General features: G+C 37.7%; 1 protein-coding gene across 6 annotated transcripts in view; it reads left to right on the forward strand.

The window, feature by feature from the left end:
• Nucleotides 1-23,926, forward strand: part of EDA (ectodysplasin A) — a 362,845-nt gene that overhangs the window by 91,423 nt on the left and 247,496 nt on the right. Inside the window, exon 2 of one of the 6 annotated variants that reach the window (XM_068533741.1) lies at nucleotides 19,432-19,564. The exons of the other annotated variants lie outside the window; for them this stretch is intronic. Within the exon in view, the coding sequence (XP_068389842.1) occupies nucleotides 19,432-19,452 (21 nt within the window). The 3' untranslated portion in view covers nucleotides 19,453-19,564. Of the gene's footprint in view, nucleotides 1-19,431; nucleotides 19,565-23,926 lie in introns of those variants that run through there. 6 annotated transcript variants of the gene reach the window in all.

Below are 23,926 nucleotides of genomic sequence, written 5' to 3' on the forward strand. Positions count from 1 at the left end.
TTATTTTTGGCTGCATTAGGTCTTCATTGCTGCACGCGGGCTTTCTCTAGTTGCAGCAAGCTGGGGCTACTCTTCGTTGTGGTGCACGGCTTCTCATTGCGGTGGCTTCTCTTGTTGTGGAGCATGGGCTTTAGGCATGTGGGCTTCAGTATTTGTGGTGCACAGGCTCAGTCATTGTGGCTCGTGGGCTCTAGAGCAGAGGCTCAGTAGTTGTGGCGCATTGGCTTAGTTCCTCTGCAGCATGTGGGATCTTCTTGGACCAGGGCTCGAACCTGTGTCCCCTGCATTGGCAGGTGGATTCTTAACCACTACACCACCAGGGTAGCCCAGGAGGTAAGTCTTGAGGAAGGTGTTCAAGCATGAGGGGGTATGACTTAGTTGAAAAGAGAAGAAAGGGCTTTTCAGACAGAGGCAGTGTCATTTACCAAGACAAGGCTGTAAGAATGAGCTTCTTAGGTTTGAGACAGCAAGCATATTACTACTATGAAATGGCTGCTAAGGTGTGAGTGGAAGTGGTAGCATTATCTTCTTGCTTTTAAAATCCTATTGTGTTCTTGGTGTTAGGAAGAAAACATTAAATCACCATTAAGTATCTTGTTACCTCTAGATTCTTTTATAAATGCTCTTTATCAAACTGAAGAAGTTTTCTTCTATTCCTAGTTTGCTTAAAGATTTTTTATCAAGAACAGATGTTGAATTTTGTCAAAAATGTTTTGTATCTATTGGCAAGATCATCTACTTTTCCTTCTTTATTCTGTTGCTATGATGAATTATGTTGATGAATTCTTGAATATTTTATTGAAGATTTTTACATCTATGTTCATAAGAGATTATTTTTCTGTATTTACTTTCTTGTAATGTTTTTGTTTGGCTTTGGTATTAGGATAATACTAGCTTCATATAAAATGAGTTGAGAAGTTGTCCCTTCTCTTGTATTTCCTGGAAGTTTGTGGGAAATTGGTATTATTTCTTCCTTAAATGTTTGGTAGCATTCACCAGTGAAAATATCTGGGTTTGGAGGTATCTCTTGTTGAAAGATTTTTAAGAATAAATCAACTTTTAAAATAAATATACGACTCTTTGGATTATCTATTTTTCTTCAGTGAGCTTTGATAATTTATGTTTTTCAAGGAATTGGTCCACTTTGTCTAAGTTTTCAAATTTATATGCATAGAGTTATTTGTGGTATTCCCTTATTATCTTTTTAATGCTTGTGGGATCAATAGTGGTGCCCCCCTTTTATTTCTAATATTGGTAATTTGTGTCTTCTCTCTTTTTCCCTTGGTGTGTCTGGCTATAAGTTTATCAATTGTATTGATCTTTTGAAAGGACCACCTTTTGGTTTGATTAAAAACAGAAAATAAACAGAGACAATTTCATTGATTTCTTCTCCTATTTATATCGTTTCTTCTTGCCTTGGGTTTAATTTGCTTTCTCTAGTGATTTATGTTGCAAGCTTAGATTACTAAGTTTAGTCTTTTGTTCTCTTCTAATATAAGCATTTAATGATGTAATTTTCCCTGTCCACACTATTTTTAACTACATCCCAGAAATTTTGATATGTTGAATTTTTATTAAGTTCAAAATGTTTTAAAAGTTCTTTGAGAATTCTCCTTTGACTCATGGGTTATTTAGATGTTTGTTTGATTTCCAGGCAGACATTTTGAGGATGTTTCCTGCATATCTTTATGTTATTAATTTCTATTTAATTCCTTTGTGGTCAGTGAACATCCTTTATATGATTTCAATTCCTGAAAAACATTTTGTCACACCTGTTAGAATGGCTAGTATAAAAAAAAATAATAAGTATTGGTGAAGCTGTGGAGAAATTGGAACTCTTGTGCACTGTTGGTGGTATTGTAAAATAGTGCAACCACTATGGAAAACAGCATGGAGTTTCCTCAAAAAATTGAAAATAGAACTACCATAAGATCCAGTATTGTCACTTTTCCATACATAGTGAAAAGAATCGAAAGCAGGGTCTTGAAGAGATATTTGCGCACCCATGTTCATAGCAGTACTATTCACAATAGCTAACAGGTGGAAGCTACCCAGATTTCCATTGATGGATAAATGGATAAACAAAATTTGGTATATACGTACAGTGGAATATCATTCAGCCTCAAAAAGTAAGGAAAACCCCATGGCACATAACACTGTGTTGGTTTTATAGCCCCTATGCTTATGCTAAAATGGTGATAAGCTGACGGTCTTAGAGCTGCAATTACTTGAGGATTTCATCATGCTGTATTTATTTGTTCAACTGATTTTCTGAGAAGTATTAGCATTAGCATTAGCATTAGAAGCAGACCAGCTAGATTTGAATCTCATTGCAGGTATTTATCATCTACGTGACACTGAAGATATTACTCTGTAAGCTTTGGTTTTCATGTTTATAAAATAGAGTTCCTAATAATCAAGTACCTATTTTATAGAAGTGTTGAGGGAATTGAGCATATAAAATTATTAGCAGAGGACAGAGTAAGTGTCCAATAAAGGCAGCTCTTGTTATAGTTATTGTTGGTAGTGGTGTTGGTGGTGTTATTGTTGAAATGTAAACATGGGAATTTACATTGATTAATGTATTATTACATTCATTAATAATCTCATTGATTTGGACTCATTGCTCAAATGTGTTTGGAATCTGGATCATGTAATATAACTACAAATCCATTTAGCTGAGCCATCATCTTAAAAAAAAAAAGCAAGGAAATCTTACTGTCACCTGCTACAGGATTGATGGACCTTAAGGACATTATACTAAGTGGAATAAGCCAGTCATAAAGGGACAAATACTGTATGATTCCACTTATAAAATGTATCTAAAGTAGTCAAATTTCTAAAAACAGAAAATACAATAGTGATTACCAGGGGCTGGGGGGAGGAAAAAAAGGGGAGTTGTTGTTTAATGGGTATAAATGGAGAGTTTCAGATTTGTAAGATGTAAAAGTTCTGTAGATCTGTTGCACATCATTGTGAATATACTTAATAGTACTCAGCTGTACACTTAAAAATGGTTAAGATGTTAACATTTATGTTGTGTGTTTTTTTTACCACGATTTAAAAAAATAAACTTTTTGAGGCTTGTTTTATGGACCAGAATGTGGTCTAACTTGGTGCATACTTCTCGTGCACTTGTAAAAAGACTGTGTAACCTGGTCTTGCTGGGTAGAGTGTTCTATAAATGTCAATTAGGTAAAATTGGTTAATAGAGTTGAGCAGTTCTACATCCTTACTGATTTTCTGTCTATGTGTTTTATTGATTGCTGAGAAAAGAGTGTTAAAATCTCCCACTATAATTCTCAATTTCCCTATTTATCCTTTTCAGTTTTATCACTTTTTGCTTCATGTACTCTGAAGCTCTGTTGTTAACTGCATACATATTCAGGATTGTTATGACTTCTTGATGAATTGATCATTTTATCACTACGTAATGTCTTTATTTATCCCTGGTAATATTCCGTCTTCTGAAGTCCACTTTTTCTTATTTTAATATAGCTACTTCAGCTTTATTTGAATTAGACTTTACATGGTATATAGTTTTCCTTCTTTTTGTTTTTAACTTAAATATATCTTTACATTTAAAGTGGGTTTCTTGAGACAACATGTATTTTTCTTAAACCAGTTTGGCAATCTCTGTCTTTTGTTAGGTATATTTAGACAATTTATATTCAATGTAATTACTGGTATGGCTGGATTTCTACATTTATTATTTGTTTCCTAATTTTTCCCCATTCTTTGTTCCTTTGTTTCCCGTTTTCTGCTTTCTTTTGGAATATTAGAGTGTTTTTAACAGTCCATTTTAATTTATCTATTGGTGTTTTTGTTTTATCTTATATTTGTATTTTGGTGCTTGCTATATGATTGACAATTCACATACCTAATATTGCACTGTCTACTTTGAGTTAATATTGTACCCCTTCAGGTATAATATAGATACCTTACAACCATATGGATTTGTTTACCCTGCTCCACTTTACCTTTATCATTGTTATATATATTACATCTCCATACTCCGAAAATTCCACACACCATATTATGAGTTTGCTTGTAATAGTCTTACAGATTAAAGAACTTGAGTGTGATTTTTAATATTTATCAGGTATTTACTATTTCTGTTGCTATTCTATCACTCTTGAAGGTCTAAGATTCCCTCTAATACCATTTTCCGTCACCTAGAAGAATTTCCTTTAGAGCAGATCAGCTGGTGATGATGAATTCTCTTAGTTTTCACTCATCTGAAAATGTCTTTATTTCATCTTTATTTTTGAAGATTATTTCACTGTACATAGAAGTCTTGGTCCACAGTTCTATTTGTTTAGTATGTTAAATATGATTTTCTACGGTCTTCTGACCCCCATGGGTTTTTTTTGTGAGAAATCCATGGTTTTTTGAATCTTTGTTCTCCTGTATGTAATATGTAATTTAAGAAAACTGATTTCAAGATTTTTTTTAAAGTCTTTTTATTCAGCATTTTGGTTATGATGTGCCTGAGCATAGTTTTCTTTGAGTTTATTTTGTTTGTGTTAGCTGAACTTCTTGAATCTTATAAACATGGCTTCACCAAATCTGAGAAGTTTTCAATCATTATTTCTTCAAATATATTTTCTATACCCATTTCTTTCTCTTCATCTTCTGAGATTCCAATGACATGAATGTTAGAACTTTAGATGTTGTTCCACAGGTCTCTGAGCATTTGTTAATTTTTTCTCTACATTTTTTCCTCTCTGTCTCTCTTACTGGATAATTTCTGTTGATCTAAAAGTTCACTGACTCTTCTGTCATTTGCATTGTACTATTGAGTCCATCCAGTCAATTTTTAAAAATTTGAGATCTTACATTATTCAGTTCTAGAATTTGCATCTTTTTCTTATAGTTTCAAATTTTTTCTGCTGAAAGTACTATCTTTCTATTCATTTAAAGTGTATTTACCTTTACTGCTTGGAGCATAATTTTAATAGCTGTGTATTAGTTTTCTACTGCTTCATAACTAATTGCCACACACTTAGCAGCTTAAAACAACATGCACTCCCAGTTTCTGTGGATCAGCAGCCTGGGTATGGCCTAGCTGTTCATGGTCTCACAAGGCTGTAATCAAGGTGTCACCTGAGCTACGTTCTCGTTTGGAGTTTGGGGTCCTCTTCCAAGTTACATGGTTGTTGGCAGAATTCAGCTCCTTGCAGTCTGCGGTTCTCTCCCACATGGCCCTCTCCATAGGTAGTTCACATCATAACAACCTGCATCTTCAAGGCTAGCAAAGAATCTCTCTCTGTAGTCTGCTAAGATAGAGTCTTAGATAACACAACATAGTCACTGAAGTGACATCTCATTACTTTTGCCATAGAATGTAATCTAATTGAGGGAGTAGTGTCCCATCACCTTTGCCATATTCTATTGCTTAGAATCAAGTCACAGATCCTGCCTGGACTCAAGGGGAGAGGATTACATAAAGCCATGGCTACCATGAGGCAAGAAATGAGTGGGAGGTCATCTTAGGATCTGTTTCCCATAAGCTGTTTTCAAGTGTTTGATAATTCCAACATCTGGATCATAGAGGGTGTGGTATCTTTTGATTGGCTTTTCCCTTGGGAATTGGTCACATTTCCTGGTTCTCTGTATGTTGAGCAATTTTGGATTGTATCCTAGACATTGTGAATGTTATGTTGTGTAAATGATGGGTCACATTATAATCCTCTAGATGAATTTTTGGAAGATACTTAACCAAGATAGGTTCAGACCACAAGTTCTGTCCTGCCTTCTGTGGATTGGAGTTCTAATTTCAGTTTAGTTTTCCAAGTCATTAGTTTACTGTTTTATTTCTGTTCCATGCTTGTGCCCCTCAGGTGTTTGTCTGAGTGTTGGGTGGTAGTTTATATCTTAGTTCATTCTTGAAAGCTTTCGTTGTGTTCCTTTGGGTCTTTCCTGCACATGCACAGCTTAAAGATGAATACAGGACTCGTGTGGGTTCATTCGCAGAATTAGAGGATCCTTTTCTCCAGCTCTCTCCTGTATAGAATATCCTTCATGAGCCCATTCTTGAGGCAACAGATACCCTCTTTCCTGGTTCCTCTGGCCAGAAAGACATGGTATCTCTTGGCTTTTTAGCTGTTCACACAGTCACCACTGCCAAACAACTCCGTGACTGAGCAAACTGCTAGAAAAAACAAAACAAAAACCCAACAGAATTACCCCCATATTCTTTGGCTCCTAGTAGTCCTTTTTTCAGTCACTCTGCCCTGTAATACAGGATTTCTACTGGAACTTTCACCAATCATGCCACTGCTCTGCTGTGCAGTTCCACAACTGGGATCCACCCTCAGAAAATCTGCAGGAGAAAAAAAATATGGGACATCACTTTGATGCAGGCTACTTCTCTAAGTTTTAACTCCCTTTCACAATCTACCTGCTTTTGGTTACTTTTCAGTCTTCAGGCACTTAATTTTTGTGTTTTGTCCATCATTTTTAGTTGTATTAGCAGGAGAGATAGGCTATAGTGGGCTTACTCCATCTGAGCTCCAACTGGAATTTGTCATTTCATTTGTAAACTATTTATATTTCAAGCAGGTTTCTTATAGACAGCAAATAGTTTGCTTGTGCTTTTAAAATCCAATCTGACAATATAAGGCTTTTAATTTGAATGTTTAGATAATTTTTAGCTATATTTGTAATTGTGGCTATATTTTGGTTTGAATCTACGATTTTGCTATTTGGATCCTATTTTTTTCCATCTGTTCTCTAATTCTTTTTTCCTTCTCTTCCTGCCTTCTTTTGGAGGAGTTGAATTTTTATGATTTCACTTATCTCTACTCTTGGCTTATTAGCTATATGTCTTTGCTTTTGATGGTTGCACTTATTACAGTCTTCCTCAAAATAATATTGTTACTTCACATATAGTGTAAGAACCATACAAATATATACTCTCATTTTGCCCCTCCCATCCTTTGTGCTATTGTTGTTATACATACATTTTAGTTCTATGTGTGCTATAAACCCTGCAAAGCATTGTTATTTTTTTTGCTTTAAACAGTCATTTATTTTTTAAGGAGTTTTCTTTTTTGAATGATAAAAGGTCTTTTATATTTACCATTTATGGCACTCTTTATTCCTTTATATAAATCAAAGTTTGCTTCTGGTATCATTTTTCTTCGCCTGAAAAGCTTCATTTAAAATTTCTTATAGTGTAGATCTGCTGGTGATGGATTCTCTCAGCTTTTGTTTGCCTGAAAAAGTCTTTATTTAGCACTCAATTTTGAAAGACAGTTTCACTGGGTAAAAAATTCCAGGTTGACAGATTTTTCTTTCATCTCTTTAGAGATGTCACTCTACTTTCTTCTAAATAGTGTAGTTTCTGATGAGATGTCTGTGATCATTCTTACATTTCTTCCTCTATATAATATGCCTTTAATTTGGATGCTTTTTAGCATTTTTTCTTTATCACTAGTTTAAAGGACTTAGATTATGGGTGTGTTAGTGTGGTTCTCTTTGTGTTTTAGCCTGCTTGAGATTTATTGACCTTCTTGAATTTTCAAGCTTATCATTTTTAATAAATTGGTAAATTTTTGGCCATTGTTTTTTCTGCCTTTATCTCCTTCTGGGAGCCTAATGATCTGTTCATTTCTTTTATTTTTAGTCATTTTTCTTTCTATGCTTTATTTGGATGGTTTTTATTGCTTAGTCTTTTAGTTTATACATATTTTCCTGCAGTGTCTAATCTCTTGTTAGTCCTAACCAGTATTTTCATTTTAGATAGCATATTTTTAATCTCTAGAAATTCTATTTTTCATTTCTATAAGGTCAGTAGTGGTGTCCCCCGTTTCTTTCCAGAGTCTACTAATTTGATTATTGTCTTTGTTTTGTGTTGTTAGTCTAGCTAAAGGTTTCTCAATTTTGTAGATCTTTTCAAATAACCAACTTTTGGTTTTATTGATTTTCTGTATTGTTTATTCTCTGTTGACTTTCTCTATTCACTACCTCATTAATCTCCATTCTAATTTTTACTATTTTCTTTCTTCTGCTTGCTTTGGGTTTAGTTTACTGTTCTGTTTCTAGTGTCTTAAGGTAGAAGGTTATTGATTTGAGATCTTTTTTAATGTAGGCACTTACAGCTATAAATTTCCCCCTAAGCATTGTTTTAGCTGCATCCCATAAGTTTTGATATGCCATGTTTTCATTTTTATACATTTCAAAATTCTGTAATTTCCGTTGTGATTTCTTTATTGCCCCATGGGTTAAAAGAAGTGTATTTTTAATGTCCACATATTTGTGCCTTTCCCAAATTTACTTCTCTATTGATTTCTAATTTCATTCCATTGTAGTCAGAGAACATACTTTGTATGATATATGTCCTTTTAAATTTACTGAGGCTTATTTTATGGCCTAATATATAGTCTAACCTGGAGATGTCCCATGTACACTTGAGAAGAATGTATATTCTGCCTGTTAAGGTTTATTTGGTTTATAGTTTTGTTCAATTATTCTATATCCTTCTATATCCTTGTTGATCTTCTGCCTAGTTGTTTTAATAATTATTGAAAATGGGGTATTGAGGTTGGCTATTATTGCTGAATTGCCTATTTCTCCCTTTAATTCTGTCAGATTTTGCTTCATGTATTTAGGGGCCCTGTTTTTAGGTACACAGATGGTTTATAATTATGTCTTCCTGATGGATTGGCCCTTTTATTGTTATATAATATCCATGTTTATCTCTAGCAATGTAAATTTTTTGTTCTAAAGTTTATTTTGTTTGATATTAATATAGCTACTTAAACTTTCTTTGGTTGCTATTTGCATGATATATCTTTTTCCATTCTTTTATTTTTATTTTTTAAAATTTTTTGTTAGTAATTTCATTGCTTTTTAATTATTTAATTAATTAATTAATTAATTATTTTTAAAATTTTTGGCTGCATTGGGTCTTCATTGCTGCATGCGGGCTTTCTCTAGTTGTGGCGAGTGGGGGCTACTCTTCGTTGTGGTGCGTGGGCTTCTCTTGTTGCGGAGCACAGGCTCTAGGCGCATGGGCTTCAGTAGTTGCAGCACGCAGGCTCAGTAGTTGTGGCACACGGGCCCTAGAGCACGTGGGCTTCAGTAGTTGCGGCGTATGGGCTCAGTTGTTGTGGTGCACAGGCTCTAGAGTGCAGGCTCAGTAGCTGTGGTGCATGGGCTTAGTTGCTCCGTGGCATGTGGGATCTTCCTGGACCAGTGATCAAACCCATGTCCCCTGAATTGGCAGGCGGATTCTTAGCCACTGCATTACCAGGGAAATCCCCATTCTTCTATTTTTAATTAATTTATAACTTTGAATCTAAAGTATATGTACACTCTATAGACAGCATTTACTTGAATCTTATTTTTAATACAATCTGACAATCTCTGACTTTTGAGTGGATTGTTTAAACTATTCATATTTAATTTTATTGGTGTAGTTGGATTTACACCTATCACTTTAGTTTTCGTTTTCTGTATGTCTTGTCTCTTTCTCCCCTCTATTTGTCCTTTGATGCTTTCTTTTACATTAAATGAATATTTTCTAGTGTAACATTTTAATTACTTTTATGAATTTTTCACTATTTTTGAGTTACTTTCGCATTTGTTACTCTAGAGCTTACCATATACATCTTAATTTATCATAATCCAGTTCATATTTTTACTAATTTAATTCCTGTGAGATATAGACACTTCACCCATATCCCCTTTAGTGCTATTGTTATTTTACATACTACATCTATATATGTTACAAACCCAACAACCCATTATTATATTTATTACCTTATATAATTTATATTGCTTAAAAAAGCAGAAAAAATAAAAGAGAACAAGTATATACTTATAGAATTTGTTATATTAAGCTTCCTACTACCATTCTGGTTCTCTTCATTTTTTCCTATAGATTAAATTACCGTCTGGTGTCATTTCCTTACTTCAATACAGCTTGTTCTTGACTACCTTTCTGGTGCTGTTATTGTCAAATTTATTATATTTCTATATGTTATATTCCCAACAATTGAATAATATACATGTTGTTTCATATAATTAAATTAGTTAAAGGAGAAAAATGTATACTTTATTATCATTTATAATCATATAATTACCTTTACCAGTGCTCTGTGTTTTTTTGTTGTGGGATCAAATCACCATCAGGGGTCACTTTCTTTCATCTTGAATAACTTCTTTTAGTGTTTTTTATAAGGCAGGTCTGCTAGCAATGAATTCTTTCAGTGTGTTTTCTGGGAATGTCTTTATTTCACCTTCAGTTTTGAAAGACAGTTTTTCTGGATAGAAGGTTCTTTGTTGACAGTTTTTCTTTACTTTCATCACTTTGAAAATATCATCCTAATGTCTTTTGGCCTCCATTGTCTTTGATGGGACTTCAGCTGTTAAATTTATTGGGTTCCCTTGGATGTGATGAGTTGTTTTTCTCTTGCCGCTTTTAACGTTTTAACTTTGTCTTTCAGCATTTTTGCTATGATTTGCTTGGGTTTGGATCTCTAATCTTTATCTTAGAGTTGAACTTGAACTTCATGTGTGTGGAGGTTAATGTTTTTCACCAAATTTGGGAAGTATTCAGTCATTATTTCTTCTAATACTTTTTCTGCGCCTTTTTTCTCCCTTCTTCTGTTGCTCCATTACATATATGTTGGTGTTTTTAATGGAGTCCTGCATTACTCTGAGGCTTTGTTCATTTTTCTTCATTCTCTCTGTTCTTTGGATTTCATAATCTGCTCCTCTTTCCTCAAGTTCACTGATTCTTTCTTCTGCCAGTCAAATCTATTATTGAGCCCCTCTAGTGAATTTTTCACTTCAAATTATTGTACTTTTCAACTCTAGAGTTTTTGTTTGGCTGTTCTCCTTTTTTAAAAAAATAATTTATATCTATTTAGTTAGATTCTATATTTGATGAGAGCTTGTTATGATAGCTTCCTTTACTTTTTTTTTTCTTTTGGCTGCGTTGGGTTTTTGTTGCTGCGCATGGGCTTTCTCTAGTTGCGGTGAGTGGGGACTACTCTTCGTTGCGGTGCATGGGCTTCTCATTGTGTTGGCTTCTCTTGTTGCAGAGCACAGGCTCTAGACACATGGGCTTCAGTAGTTGCAGCACGCAGGCTCAGTAGTTGTGGCATGTGGGCCCTAGAGCACATGGGCTTCAGTTGTGGTGCGCGGGCTCTAGAGCACAGGATCAGTAGTTGTGGCGCATGGACTTAGTTGCTCCATGGCATGTGAGATCTTCCCTGACCAAGGATCGAACCCGTGTCCCCTGCATTGGCAGGTGTATTCTTAACCACTGCGCCATGAGGGAAGTCCTTCCTTTACTTCTTTAACCATGGTTTCCTTTAAGTTTTTAAAAACGTTTATACTATCTGCTTTGAAGACTTTATTTGCTAAGTCCAATATCTGAGCCCTCTGAAAGACAGTTTCCATTGTCTACTTTTTTTCCTGGGTATGAGGCACTCTTTCCTGTTCCTTTGCATGTCTTGTAATTTTTTTGTTGAAAACTGGACATTTTAGATGATGTATTGTAGCAATATGAATGCTGATTACAGCTCCTCCCCTTCCAGGGATTGTTGTTTGTTATTTATTTGTTTAGTGAGTTGGTTGTACTAGTTCATTGAAGTCTATTTCCCTCACAGTGTGAAGCCTGATGTTTCCTCAGAGGGTGCAAGGTTTGGTGTGTGCATAGCCAACATGGCATGGCAGTGGTTTTATAGTCCGGCCCTATTTGACTGCGTATTTCTCTGATCTCTCTGTTAAGTTAATCTGTTTCATAGTCAGCTATTACTGCCATTAGTTACCATCTGCTTGTTTTACTACTTATTTTAATATTTATTTATTTATCTATTTGGCTGTGCTGGGTCTTAGTTGCAGCACGCAGGATCTTCACTGCCACATGTGGGATCTTCACTGTGGCATGCAGGATCTTTTTTTAGTTGCAGCATGTGGGATCTTTTAGTTGTGGCATGTGGGCTCTTAGTTGTGGCATACAGGATCTAGTTCCCTGACCAGGGATCGAACCTGGGCCCCCTGCATTGGAAGCACAGTCTTCACCACTGGACCACCAGGGAAGTCCCTACCCCTATTACTACTATTACTACTCCTATCTTCATTTCCTGTATATCACTGAGGAAATTGCCTAAGGCATAGCTTGTGGTAGGGTTATAGAAGAAGACTGGACCATAATATCTAGTAATTACTCCTAAATACTGGATATCATATAGCATTATATATGGATTTTTGTATTATGAACTCTCATTTATTTGTATGAATGTACAAAGTTAAGATGGTAGACTCTTACAGCAGGAAAAGATCACTTGTTTTGATTCACTTAATTTGCACATGAGCAAAGTTAGGTCTATAGAGCTAATTCCCTGGGCTAAGATTACATAACAAGTCAGTCTCTTTCCTTAAGTGCTCTTGGTGTCACACCATGATATTACCGGGCTTTTCTTTTCATAATGTCCTCTTCCACCACCATCCAAATGAAAATGGTGCTAGTAAATCTCTAAAATTGTGTGATTTTTTTTTTTTTTTTGGCTGTGTTGGGTCGTCGTTACTGTGCGCGGGCTTTGTCTAGCTGTGGTGAGTGGGGGCTACTCTCTGTTGCGGTGCGTGGGCTTCTCATTGCGGTGGCTTCTCTTGTTGCAGAGCACGGGCTCTAGGCATGCAGGCTTCAGTAGTTGTGGCTCACGGGCTCTAGAGCGCAGGCTCAGTAGTTGTGGTGCATGGGCTTAGTTGCTCCGTGGCATGTGGGATCTTCCCGGACCAGGGCTCTAACCCGTGTCTCCTGTATTGGGAGGCAGATTCTTAACCACTGTGCCACCAGGGAAGCCCAAATTGTGTGATTTTAAAAAATTGAGGTATAGGGCTTCCCTGGTGGCGCAGTGGTTGAGAGTCTGCCTGCTAATGCAGGGGACACGGGTTCGAGCCCTGGTCTGGGGGGATCCCCCATGCCGCGAAGCAGCTGGGCCCGTGAGCCACAACTGCTGAGCCTGCGCGTCTGGAGCCTGTGCCCCGCGGCGGGAGGGGCCGCGATGGTGAGAGGCCCGTGCACCGCGATGAAGAGCGGTCCCCGCACCGCGATGAGGAGTGGCCCCCGCTTGCCGCAACTGGAGAAAGCCCTCGCACGAACCGAAGACCCAACACAGCCAAAAATAAATAAATAAATAAATAAATAAATAAAGTAGCTATAAAATTAAAAAAAAAAATTGAGGTATAACCAAAGGTAGAGTTAACTGCTCACATGAAGTCTTAAAGTAATTCACCCTAGCTAGGTGGATGTGTTCAGTACCCAGGCATTAGCAGAATATCCATGGCTGTTTATATGTTATAAAGATCTGGCAATAGTTAAGGTGGCTAATTTTGGAAATGTATTGCATTTCCATCTGGTCTGAATCAATGAACTTAAACTTCATGCTACGTGAGATGGAGACATTTAATGGGACACCAGATTTAGAGACTGTTATATAATGTTCCCAGAATCTTATTCTGGTGCTATAAGAGAATTTTAATTACTCACCTGGGCACAAGTGATGTGGTATCAGTAATATTTGATGAAGAAAGCAAGTAGATACTTCCTGTTAACTTGGTACCCTTCTTTGAGCCCTCAAGCCTTCCTTGTATGAATGATATGCTCTGTCAGGAGAACAGTGCATTGGTGATATACTGTAATATTCTTTATCATATCAAGGTGATATTATAATAAACTGACAACCTGTTATTGAACATCTGTGTGCCAGGCATTGTGCTACGCCATTTACATGTATTATCTCATTTAATCTTTACAGAAACATTAGGAAGTAGATATTATATTCCAGTTTTACAGAAGAGGAAACTGAGGCTCAGAAAGATGAAACATCTTTTCCAAGATTATATAGCAAAACAGGGTAGATATGGAATTCTGACCCAGGGTGTCTGATTCTGAAGCCCTGTGCCTCCCGTAAGGCTTATCATTAAAATTATTACTGTGATCTTTGGTCAGAGCACTGCTATCTAATGCATGTCTCTACTGCATGAACTCTTAAAGGCAATGTTATAAAGATACTCCAGCATATCTTTGTACCAAGAAGATCAACAGGGGAAACAGGTAATTAAAGATTACATGTTAGATAAGACTTTGGTGAAAGAACACAAGAAGCTAGAGAAGTACTATGGACTATGGCCCAGTTCAGCTGGACTCCTGAATGGTATCCACCCATTGGTTTTACCAGCCTGCAGGTTATCTTTGAATAAAGGGTATGTTAGAGGCTAAGGAAAAGGATATTGTGGTTTAGAGTAGTAAGGGTCGGGGGTTGGGGAGAGTAGTGTCGCTGGGAGCTTTATATACTTCTCATCTGATTCTCATAGTGGTGTTTTAAAGTAGGTGATATCATCCCCATTTTCTGATAAAAAACTTGAAACTTAATAACTTGCCTAAGGGCACAAGCTGGTATATTCTTGTCGTAGAATTTGACAGTCACTCCCCTTCCCGCCACCCCAGGTCTGCCTACTCTAGAGACCATATTTTTTCCTCTCTATCTGCCTAAAGTGGTGTCCAGATAGCGCCAACTCTGGAGCTAGCTCCTCTTCCTCTCTGATTTGGACTTTTGGATAATTTTTCAGTAAATAGAAAGATGTATTTCCCCATCACTTTTTTTTTTTTTTCACTGAAGACCTATATGGGATTGTTTAGATCACACTGAATTCATCTGGAGTCTGTGAAGGGCAGGAATGGGGATTGCAGAGCAGTTTTCACATGCTAATTAACATTTCCAGTTTCTATGCTTTGCCTTGGAATTCTGTCAACTTGTGATAACACTCATTATCTCACACTGATCACAAGTTCTGATGGGTAGCTATATGTTTTCAATTGATAAAATCTAAAGAATGATTAATTAATAAATGCCATTTTTCTAGGAGATTAAACCTTTCAAAAATGGTGTCCGTTGGGGGAAAATAGAATGAAAGTACCTTTGATAGAAAGGTTTGGAAGCCACTGCACTAATAGATCAGAGCAGCAGTTCTTATAGTTAATACTATTTGAGATTGGTGATCTTGCCAGCTAATGATTCTGCCTCCTGTCTTCCATTAACTAACCTTTAATCAGAACTATCACAAAGGAAAAAACAACAAATACATGGCTTTGAGCTCCAAAATCTTTTTACTTTGGTTCTCTTGCACTCTGGAGCATCAAAGCAGTCTATTCTTTGCTCATTAAGAAGGAAGAGACCCCACAAATAAAAGACTAAAAGCCTCACTAATGGAGTTGACTTATCTCATCAGTGTTCCAAAATATCAACTGCCCCCAAAACGTTCAGCCATAAAAGCTAAATTCTGAAAACCAAGATCCTCCACTCCTCCCTCCCTCCTTCCTTTCTTCCCCCACCTCATTCTATCTTTTCTCTCATTCTCTTGCTTTCATTCTGTCTCTCTTGTTCTCTCTCATTTTCTGTCTCTTCCGTTCTCTGCCTCCCCTCTCATTCTGTCTCTAGTCTCTCTCTTTTTCTTGTTCTCTCTCTCCCATTGTTTGCACTGTAGCTGCCTCTCCTTTATGCAAACACTAAGCAAGAAGTCATGTTTGCTCCAGGTTGCCATGGAAATGTTGCAAGTAGGCCTTTTAAGGAAACTGGCCGGCTCCATTAGTGAAATCATACCCAGATAGCCTTAAGGTTGGTAATTTAGGGAGATTTTCTACATAGAGATTACGACTCTCTGAAGTTTAACCACCCCTACCAACCCGAACTTCTGTTTTCCTACATATAGGTTTCTTCTTGGAGACTTGGATGTAATTTTATTAAGGGAAATGGTGGATTTCTACAGACTTCTATTATGATTTGATTTTTTTCAAGCCCACATAAACATCTTCTGTGACTTCCAGTGGACTCTTTTCCAGAGCAGAAAAAGTGGGTACAAATTGGAGTCTTGGGCATATAAAACCTGGCTTGCAGTGGAAGCAAAGGTGTTTTGGAGTGAGAGGAGAGAAGTCTTAACTCCTGCAAGGGGATGTAAATAGGAAAAGATGAAGGTTTTCTCGGGCAAAAGGGAATTCTTCTCCCCTCTCTTGGTACCAGAAGAAAGAAGTTGAATAGAGGCACCAGCTTCTGGATGGTGGGAAGAAATGTAGCCACCATATTTTCCTAGCTTCTAGAAATGGAGTGAGGGGAAATACTTGGTACTGCTGAGGCCACAAGTGGAAGGAAGTTGATGTCCATTACTGCACTCTGGAGTGCGACCTCAGGAAGGCCCAAGATTCGGTAAGAGGTCTAACACTAGCAGAGGCTCCTCCATGTACTGCAATGGGCAGCTGTTTCCTCACTCCCAAAAACATGCTCTGAGGGTCTAGGCACTGGAGCTACAGTGATGAATAGAAATAGTCCCTACTCTCTTAGAGCTTGCAGCTCTACTGGGGAGGGAGGGGCAGTAAATTTCAAAAATAGCTTAAAAATTGTCAGATGGTAACAAATATGAGGAAAGAAATAAACAGGGTAATAAGATAAAGATAATAATGATGGAAAGGATACTTATGATAGGATGGTTAGAAGACCTCTTTGAGGAGATGGCATTTAACCTGAGACTTATAGATGAGATGGATTTAGTTAGAAGAAGAGCTAGGAGAGAGAGTGTTCCAGGTGAAGGAAAAGACGAGTTCATGAGCCCTGAGATTAGGCAGAATGTGGCCTTTCTTAGGAACCAAAGGAAAAACATGAGTGTAGTGAGATGTCAGCAGAGGCCAGATCATTCAGAGTGGCATTTATAGGCCGTGGTAAGGAAACTGGATTTTATTCTGAGCATAGTGGGAGGCCGTTGGAGGATTTTAAGGAAGAGTGCAACTGAGCAGATTGTGCTTTAGCAGAATTACTGTCTGCAGAGTGGACAATGGATTGTAGGAGGTCAAGTGGAAGCAGGGAGACTAGTTAGGGTGGTAACAATGGAGAATGAGGGAAATGGAAGGATTTGGGTTATGAATGAAGATAGAATCAACAGGACTTGCTGCTGGATTGGATATGGAGGTAGAGGAACGGAAAGAATTAAGACTGTCTTCTCAGGGATTCCCTGGTGGTGCAGTGGTTAAGAATCCGCCTGCCAATGCAGGGGACACGGGTTTGATCCCTGGTTTGGGAAGATCCCACATGCCGCAGATCAACTAAACCGGTGTGCCAAAACTATTGAGCCTGTGCTCTAGATCCCACGAGCCACAACTACTGAGCCCGCATGCTGCAACTACTGAAGCCCACGTGCCTAGAGCCCATGCTCCACAACAAGAGAAGCCACCGCAATGAGAAGCCCATGCATCGCAACAAAGAGTAGCCCCCACTCGCCGCAACTAGAAAACGCCTGCGCACAGCAATGAAGACCCAACGCAGTAAAAAATAAATAAATTAAATTAAATTAAAAAAAAAAAAACCTGTCTTCTCTTTCTAGTTTTAGTAACTGGGTAGCTCAAAATGTAGAAGGATGGTGGTTAGGATTATCGGGGGAGACACTGATTTGGAAAAGTAGAAGCCCGAATGAGACTGGCAGAGCCCTGGAACTGACAGACTAACAGCAGTCAATGCAACAGCTGCCACGCTGGTAAGGAGGGCAAGTGTAAGAAGTAGCCCCTTGGAGGAGACTGAAGGTAAGAAGTCGCTTAGCTCACCCCTGTGGCTGGGGGGAGCAGTTAGCAGATACAGATGAGATCCTGCTTGGCCCAGGAGAAAATGGGAAAACCTAGACTTCTAGGATTTGAGGGGAGGGACTTGATGTTTCTTGTTGCCTTCAATGGGATCCAGATACCTTGATTTTAGCCCTCAGGCTAATAGGATCTAGAGAAACACCTGTTAAACCTATAATAGAAAAATAGTTGGGAATGAAAACCACACCCTTCTGTTTATAAAAGAGAGTTGATTAGGTAAAGGGACAAGAAATAAGATGATTTGCAAAGTTCTATTCCCACCCATCCCCAAGAGTGTGCAAAGCTTTATTACTAAGGGCTGTGCTAAAAAGCCCTGTTATGTGATATGTTGTAAGTATGCATCGTGTAAACAAAGTTAGGAATGGTAATGATGGCTGCCTTTAAAGAATTATAGCTTTAACATTATTGCACATTTAAAAAAAAGAAAAGCAGGGAATCTCGAGGATAATTGGTAAGCCAACAACCATCATTTGACTGTCTCCTTTGTGAAGATAGCACGGTATAGTGGTTATAAGCATGGTCTCTTGAGCTGCCTGGGTTCTAATCTCTGCTCCACCGCTTACTCGCAGCATGGTCTTTGGGTCAGTTAATTAACCTTCTCAAAATCTAAGTTTTTATCATCTATAAAATGAGGATAATAGAACTTCCCTCATAAGGTTGTGTTGATGATTAAATGTGTTGATATTTGTAAAGTGCTTAAAACAGTACCCATATTAGTTTGTTATATAAGCTAAAATAAGTAAGCACTTGGATGGGAGGCTAATCAATGAATGTAAGTCTGGCCTAGGATACTAGGTCATTGGGTAGAGTAGGCAGGACAGAGTGGCTCTGAAGTAGGACCAGAGGTGCCTGCTATGCCTTGATTAGTCTCTTCCTGGCTGCAGGACAGGAGCTGATACAGACCTCTTGAAGCCCAGAGACAGGTGAAGAATCCCTAGATTCTCTAAGAACACTGAACTATATGCAAGCAATGTAGATAAATCCCTGTTGACATAAGGTCTAATAGGATATTAGTCCCTGAAAACCACTGTTTTTCAAAAGCTAAATTATGTGTCCTTTTAGAAAATATTCCTCTCACTGAGGTTTCTGTTTTCTTCCTGCCTCCCTCCCTCCCTCCCTCTCTCTCTCTCTCTCTCTCTTTCTTTCTTTCCTTCTTTCTTTCTTTCTTTCTCCCTTTCCTTTCTTTTCCTTCCCTTCCCTTCCTTTCTTCTCCTTCTTTCTCTCTTTCTTTCTCCCTTTGTCTTTTTTTTTGGAGGGGAAGGGGCTATCACTTCTGTCAGAAGAATGGATGAAGTAAAAAACCCTTTCTCTTATATAATTTATCTTTTTCTTGAAGAAGTGACTCTAAAGACTTTATAACATATGTAATGTGTAATTTGTTCCTATTAACCAGGACTTTTCCTCCTCCCTCCCATTTTGTTCCAAGTATTCCCAACCAAAAGACTGATAATTGCATTCTTTATATATTAGAAGAACTACCAAGTGGTGCTTTGTGGGCATCAAATGGCAAAAGTCAGGATCTGTGGATGGATCACGTTAGTAATTATAAGTGGCACATTTATCTTATTCCATTTGTGAAGTGCAGTGAAATTGAGACCCTTTTTATTTTATTTTTTTTAGCCTGAATAAATTTTATTTATTTTATTTTATTTTATACTCTTTTATGTTATTTTAGGCCCCTTTTAGGGTTATAGCACTGCATGGGTTTGGAGAGGTCTCATCCGTCTTCCTCCTTCTAGGCTCAACTCTACCTAAACCTTCCTTGAAAGATAAATATCTTATTTTTAAAGGGCCCTTGGCGCAGTGGTTAAGAATCCGCCTGCCAATGCAAGGGAGACACGGGTTCGAGCCCTGGTCCGGGAAGATCCCACATGCTGCGGAGCAACTAAGCCCGTGCGCCACAACTACTGAGCCTGCATTTTAGAGCCCGTGAGCCACAACTCCTGAAGCCCGGGCGCCTAGAGCCCGTGCTCTGCAACAAGAGAAGCCACCGCAATGAGAAGCCTGTGCACTGCAACAAAGAGTGGCCCCCCCCCCCCCCCCCCCCCCCCCCGCTCACTGCAACTAGAGAAAGCCCGCGCACAGCAACAAAGACCCAACCAGCCAAAAATAAATAAATAAATAAAATAAGTAAATAAATTTTAAAAATAAATAAAGAGCCCTTGGGAATGAAATTCTGTAACCTTCTTAATCATTTCTGTTTAGGACTTTCACAGGTCATTTTTCCTTTTATTCAAGTAAAATCCTATTACAAAGACAAAGATCTTTCCATCCCCTCCTGGACGCTCTATAGTTATGGTGCTTTGTTGCGTTGACTACAGTGGACTACATTACTGTATAAACCTATACAAGCAAATGTTTTTTTTTTCTGGCCCTGATTCAGTAACAGCTAGTTTATAATACAAATATCTGGTTTTGTGTCTGCTTTGTGGAGGGAAGAAGAGAATTCAACTGGGGAAGAGATGTGAGGGGTTTGCTTTTATAACCTTTCCTCTTTACTGCTAGGTTGTGATCAGTTGCTAATTTACCATAGCATGAGGTGAGCTCTCTTACTTTCTGTTTCTATGGGTTGGGAATGTGATTTCTAGCAACATGCCAATTAGAAGAAAAATTTCTACTCAAACCAAAGAAATGGGAGGATTGGTTGAGGGAAGATCAATTAGTGATGAACTCTTACCTGTATTTAGCATTAGTCCCTTTTCTCTTTCCCAGTGTTTGTTAGTCTCCTGGTCCTTTTGATTTTCTCATTTTTCTGAATGTAGCCCATGAGAAAGTCCTGGTAGATCCTGCTGGACTTAGAAGAAACTAGTTAAGCTATGTCTCTTTACTATTTAAAGGGTGTGCGGCAAATAATTTAGTAATTAAAGGGGATGCAAACCAACCTTGGTTGGCCACGTATGATAGCCCATAGTTAACATTTGTTTAGCCAGATGAACTCCAAGGTTGAACAGTCACTGAAATCTCTCTTTTTAAAATAGTATTGCTTGTATGATCCTGAGTGTTCAGTGTTAAATCATCTTAACCCAATGTATTTCTTTTAGGAAGTAAAAGATTATCATCTGGTATACATTAAAGACTTACTATAGTCCATACCTCTTTCTTTATAACTGAAAAGATATTCTAACTTCATCCCAGCAGATACTATGTTAACTGCTTAACAGCAACGTTTTCATAACAAAGAAAATATTACACATTTAATTCTGCCTGGAGGGACACTGCAAAGCATTGTGAACAGAAGCTGCACTTTCATACTAAACCTGTTGTAGATAGTCAAAATATCATTTTAATAATCCAAATTTTAATCATCTTGACTTCACCTGTCATGTCGTATTTTATTTTCTTTAGACACACACTTCTGAAATCCTTACTAAGGGGCAGTGGTTGTGGAATCTCCGAGACCTGTCCTGATATGTTTACACTGCCAGGTATTGATAAAAGAAGTTTAACATTCTTTGTGCAAAGATCTCAATATGGGCTTTGTTTCTCTATGGAATATACTCTTTATGTAGCTACAGATATGAACTTATCTTTTGGCTATGGAGTCATCATTTTCAAGCAATTTGTCTTCATTTTTGTTATCACTCAGAGGTAGGGTTGATACAGAAATGTACTTTGGATGCTAGAATAATTCATGTTTGTATCCCTCCAATTCTACTACTACCATATGCTCTTCTTTGGAACTTTCCTTTAAGACTACTTGCAAATGTCAGGTACAGAGTTTAGAAGGTGTCCATCTTTGTCTGTATACACAAAGAGCAAGGGTTAGATGTTCTGATTCATCCAGATAATTGAGCATAAGACAGAAGTTCTAGTGCAATAGAAGGGAAGACTATTGCCCATGAATTGGATGAAATAGGGGTCTTGGATGAAATGCTTCGATGAAATGGACTAGATTTTCCTAGAGAAAGAAGAAAGAACTGGTTTGACAATCATAGTTTATGGATTATCTTAGTGTGCTTGCTTCTCCCTCTTCTGTTGCCTACATTTGGGTCTTTTTACTGTTGCTTAGACCTGGGGACAGCATTTATAATCAGCGAATATTTTCTGAGAAAATTCTTTAGTACAGACTTTGAGACAAGTTTGTCCAATAAATAAATAAATAAATAAATAAGAAACCTCATCTTTTCCTTTCCATATTGATACTTATGAATCCAATTTCTGAGGTTAGGATTTTGGATTATATCTGATTCTTGGTTTCACACAAGAATTTATGTACCATCTGATCTGTTTATCCTCGAATGCATTATGATTTTTAAAGTTTACTTCAAGTAATTAAATATTTGCATTAATTGAAGACTGGGATTTATTATTCAGTAACTCTGTGTATCTTAAGGTTTCTTTACCCTCTGCTTGTTCTAGGGAAATCAATGACTTTATTTTTTTAGCCAGCATCATTCCACTGATACAGCATTGTAACTAATGATAGCTAGAATATACTTGATTCCAAGTGAACCAGTGTAATTTTTTTCTGTACAGCAGGAATGAATAAGATTATCTGTATGTTAGTCAGAAGGAACATTGCTTTGTGTTTTACCTTTGTAGCAGCCTCTTGGAAGGTTTTTAATTTGATACTGTTATCTGTAAGAAATAGAATAAAGCAGGAAGAAGCATGTACATTCAAATGTGTAGCTGACAGCACTCTTGGAAGCAGAAAGTGCTGATTTTTTTCTTTAAAAAAATTTGGAAGAGGGCCCCAAATAATTCAGGGGAAGAAAAATGCTGCCCAGGTGAAGTCGCATGACTCTGGATAATTCCAGTGAAACCCAGGAAGAACCGCATTAGTGGTAGTCTGTAAGTATACACAGTTCTTTACAATAGGTTGATTGCACTAAACAAAGAGGAAAATCCTTTCTCTGAGGAGCTTACAATCTAAAGATACAAGTTGGTGCTGTACAGTATGGAATGAGAACAATAAGCAAGCCCCATGGTGGGTGGTCTTCATAGCTGAAATGCTTCAAAAACAAGTGCCTTCTTGGAAAGGTGGAGGTTGGAGAGGGAGTGGCCCAGGCGTGCAAAGAAGTGGGAGAGTGTTCTTTTGGGGCTGGGCATAGGGAGAAAGAAGGGGGTTTGGATCAGGTTTCAGAAAGGAGACTCAACATAAGAATGGGTAAAAAGATCAGACTGACATTGGCATAGTAGAGTGTGGTGATTTAGAGAAGAAGGTGAAATGCCAGCAGAGGAGGATTAAGAGAGGGGCAAACAACATACCATATGAATCTCTATTACAGCAAATACCACATCTTTAAAGACCCAGATATGGAGAATGCTGCTTGCAACAGCTTCTTACCAGTGTGAATGGCTTCTACAACAGAGAAAAGAATAGTCCGGAATGGTTCCAATGAGATACTGTATGTGAAAGGGCTTTGTAAGCAGCAAAGCAGTACAAATGTAAGTCATCATAATATTCTGCTTAGCTTTGACTTCATTTAATTTTTTTTTGTTTGGTAAAATATCTTAAGACAAAAGGTTAGCAATAGAACTTTCTATTTTCAGAAATGTTGTCAGGAACAGATTTGTTATTATAAATGCTTCATTTGTTTCCATGTTAGCTCATGACAAATTCTCATAGTAAATGTTCCCCAAAGGGCTCTCTCTATTTTCTTTACAATTGAACTAATACTGATCTTCACATCAGTGAAGATCCTCATTCTCATCCTCATCCTGTTCCCTCTTTTGCTATCCAGCCTCTTTTCCACCTCTGTTCATATGCATGTATTTTCTTTAGCATCACAGTATCATTTTATACACTGCCTGATTCTAACAAGGATTTGAGTTGGTTTACCGAGAAATTAATCAATAACAGGATGAGCAAATTGGAAGAGAAATGAGTATGAAGGGAAAATAAATATAAGAAACTAAAATGAGGCCAGGGTAAGGTTTATACAAAGTATCCAGCACTGGGAACTTTATAGCCTTGCTGTTCAGTTTGGCTCTGAGTATCTAAGGAGATAGCTCAAGGAGGGAAGTAAGATTTGCAGGTGTCTCAATGAGAAGCCGGCGCACCCCAATGAAGAGTGGTCCCACTCCCCGCAACTAGGGAGAAAGCCTGTGTGCAGCATCGAAGACCCAACACAGCCAAAAATAAAAAACGATTTTCAGGTGTCCATAAGGTAAAAATGAACCAATTTCGGAGAAGAGGCACAATTTTCTTTTTCTTTTTTTCTTTTTTTAAATAAATTTATTTCTTTATGGCTGCGTTGGGTCTTCGTTGCTGTGTGCGGGCTTTTTCTAATTGCGTTGAGCAGGGGCTACTCTTTGTTGCGGTGCGCGGGCTTCTTATTGCAG

This window comes from Eschrichtius robustus, chromosome X (genome assembly GCF_028021215.1).
Source record: "Eschrichtius robustus isolate mEscRob2 chromosome X, mEscRob2.pri, whole genome shotgun sequence".
Lineage (NCBI taxonomy): Eukaryota > Metazoa > Chordata > Mammalia > Artiodactyla > Eschrichtiidae > Eschrichtius > Eschrichtius robustus.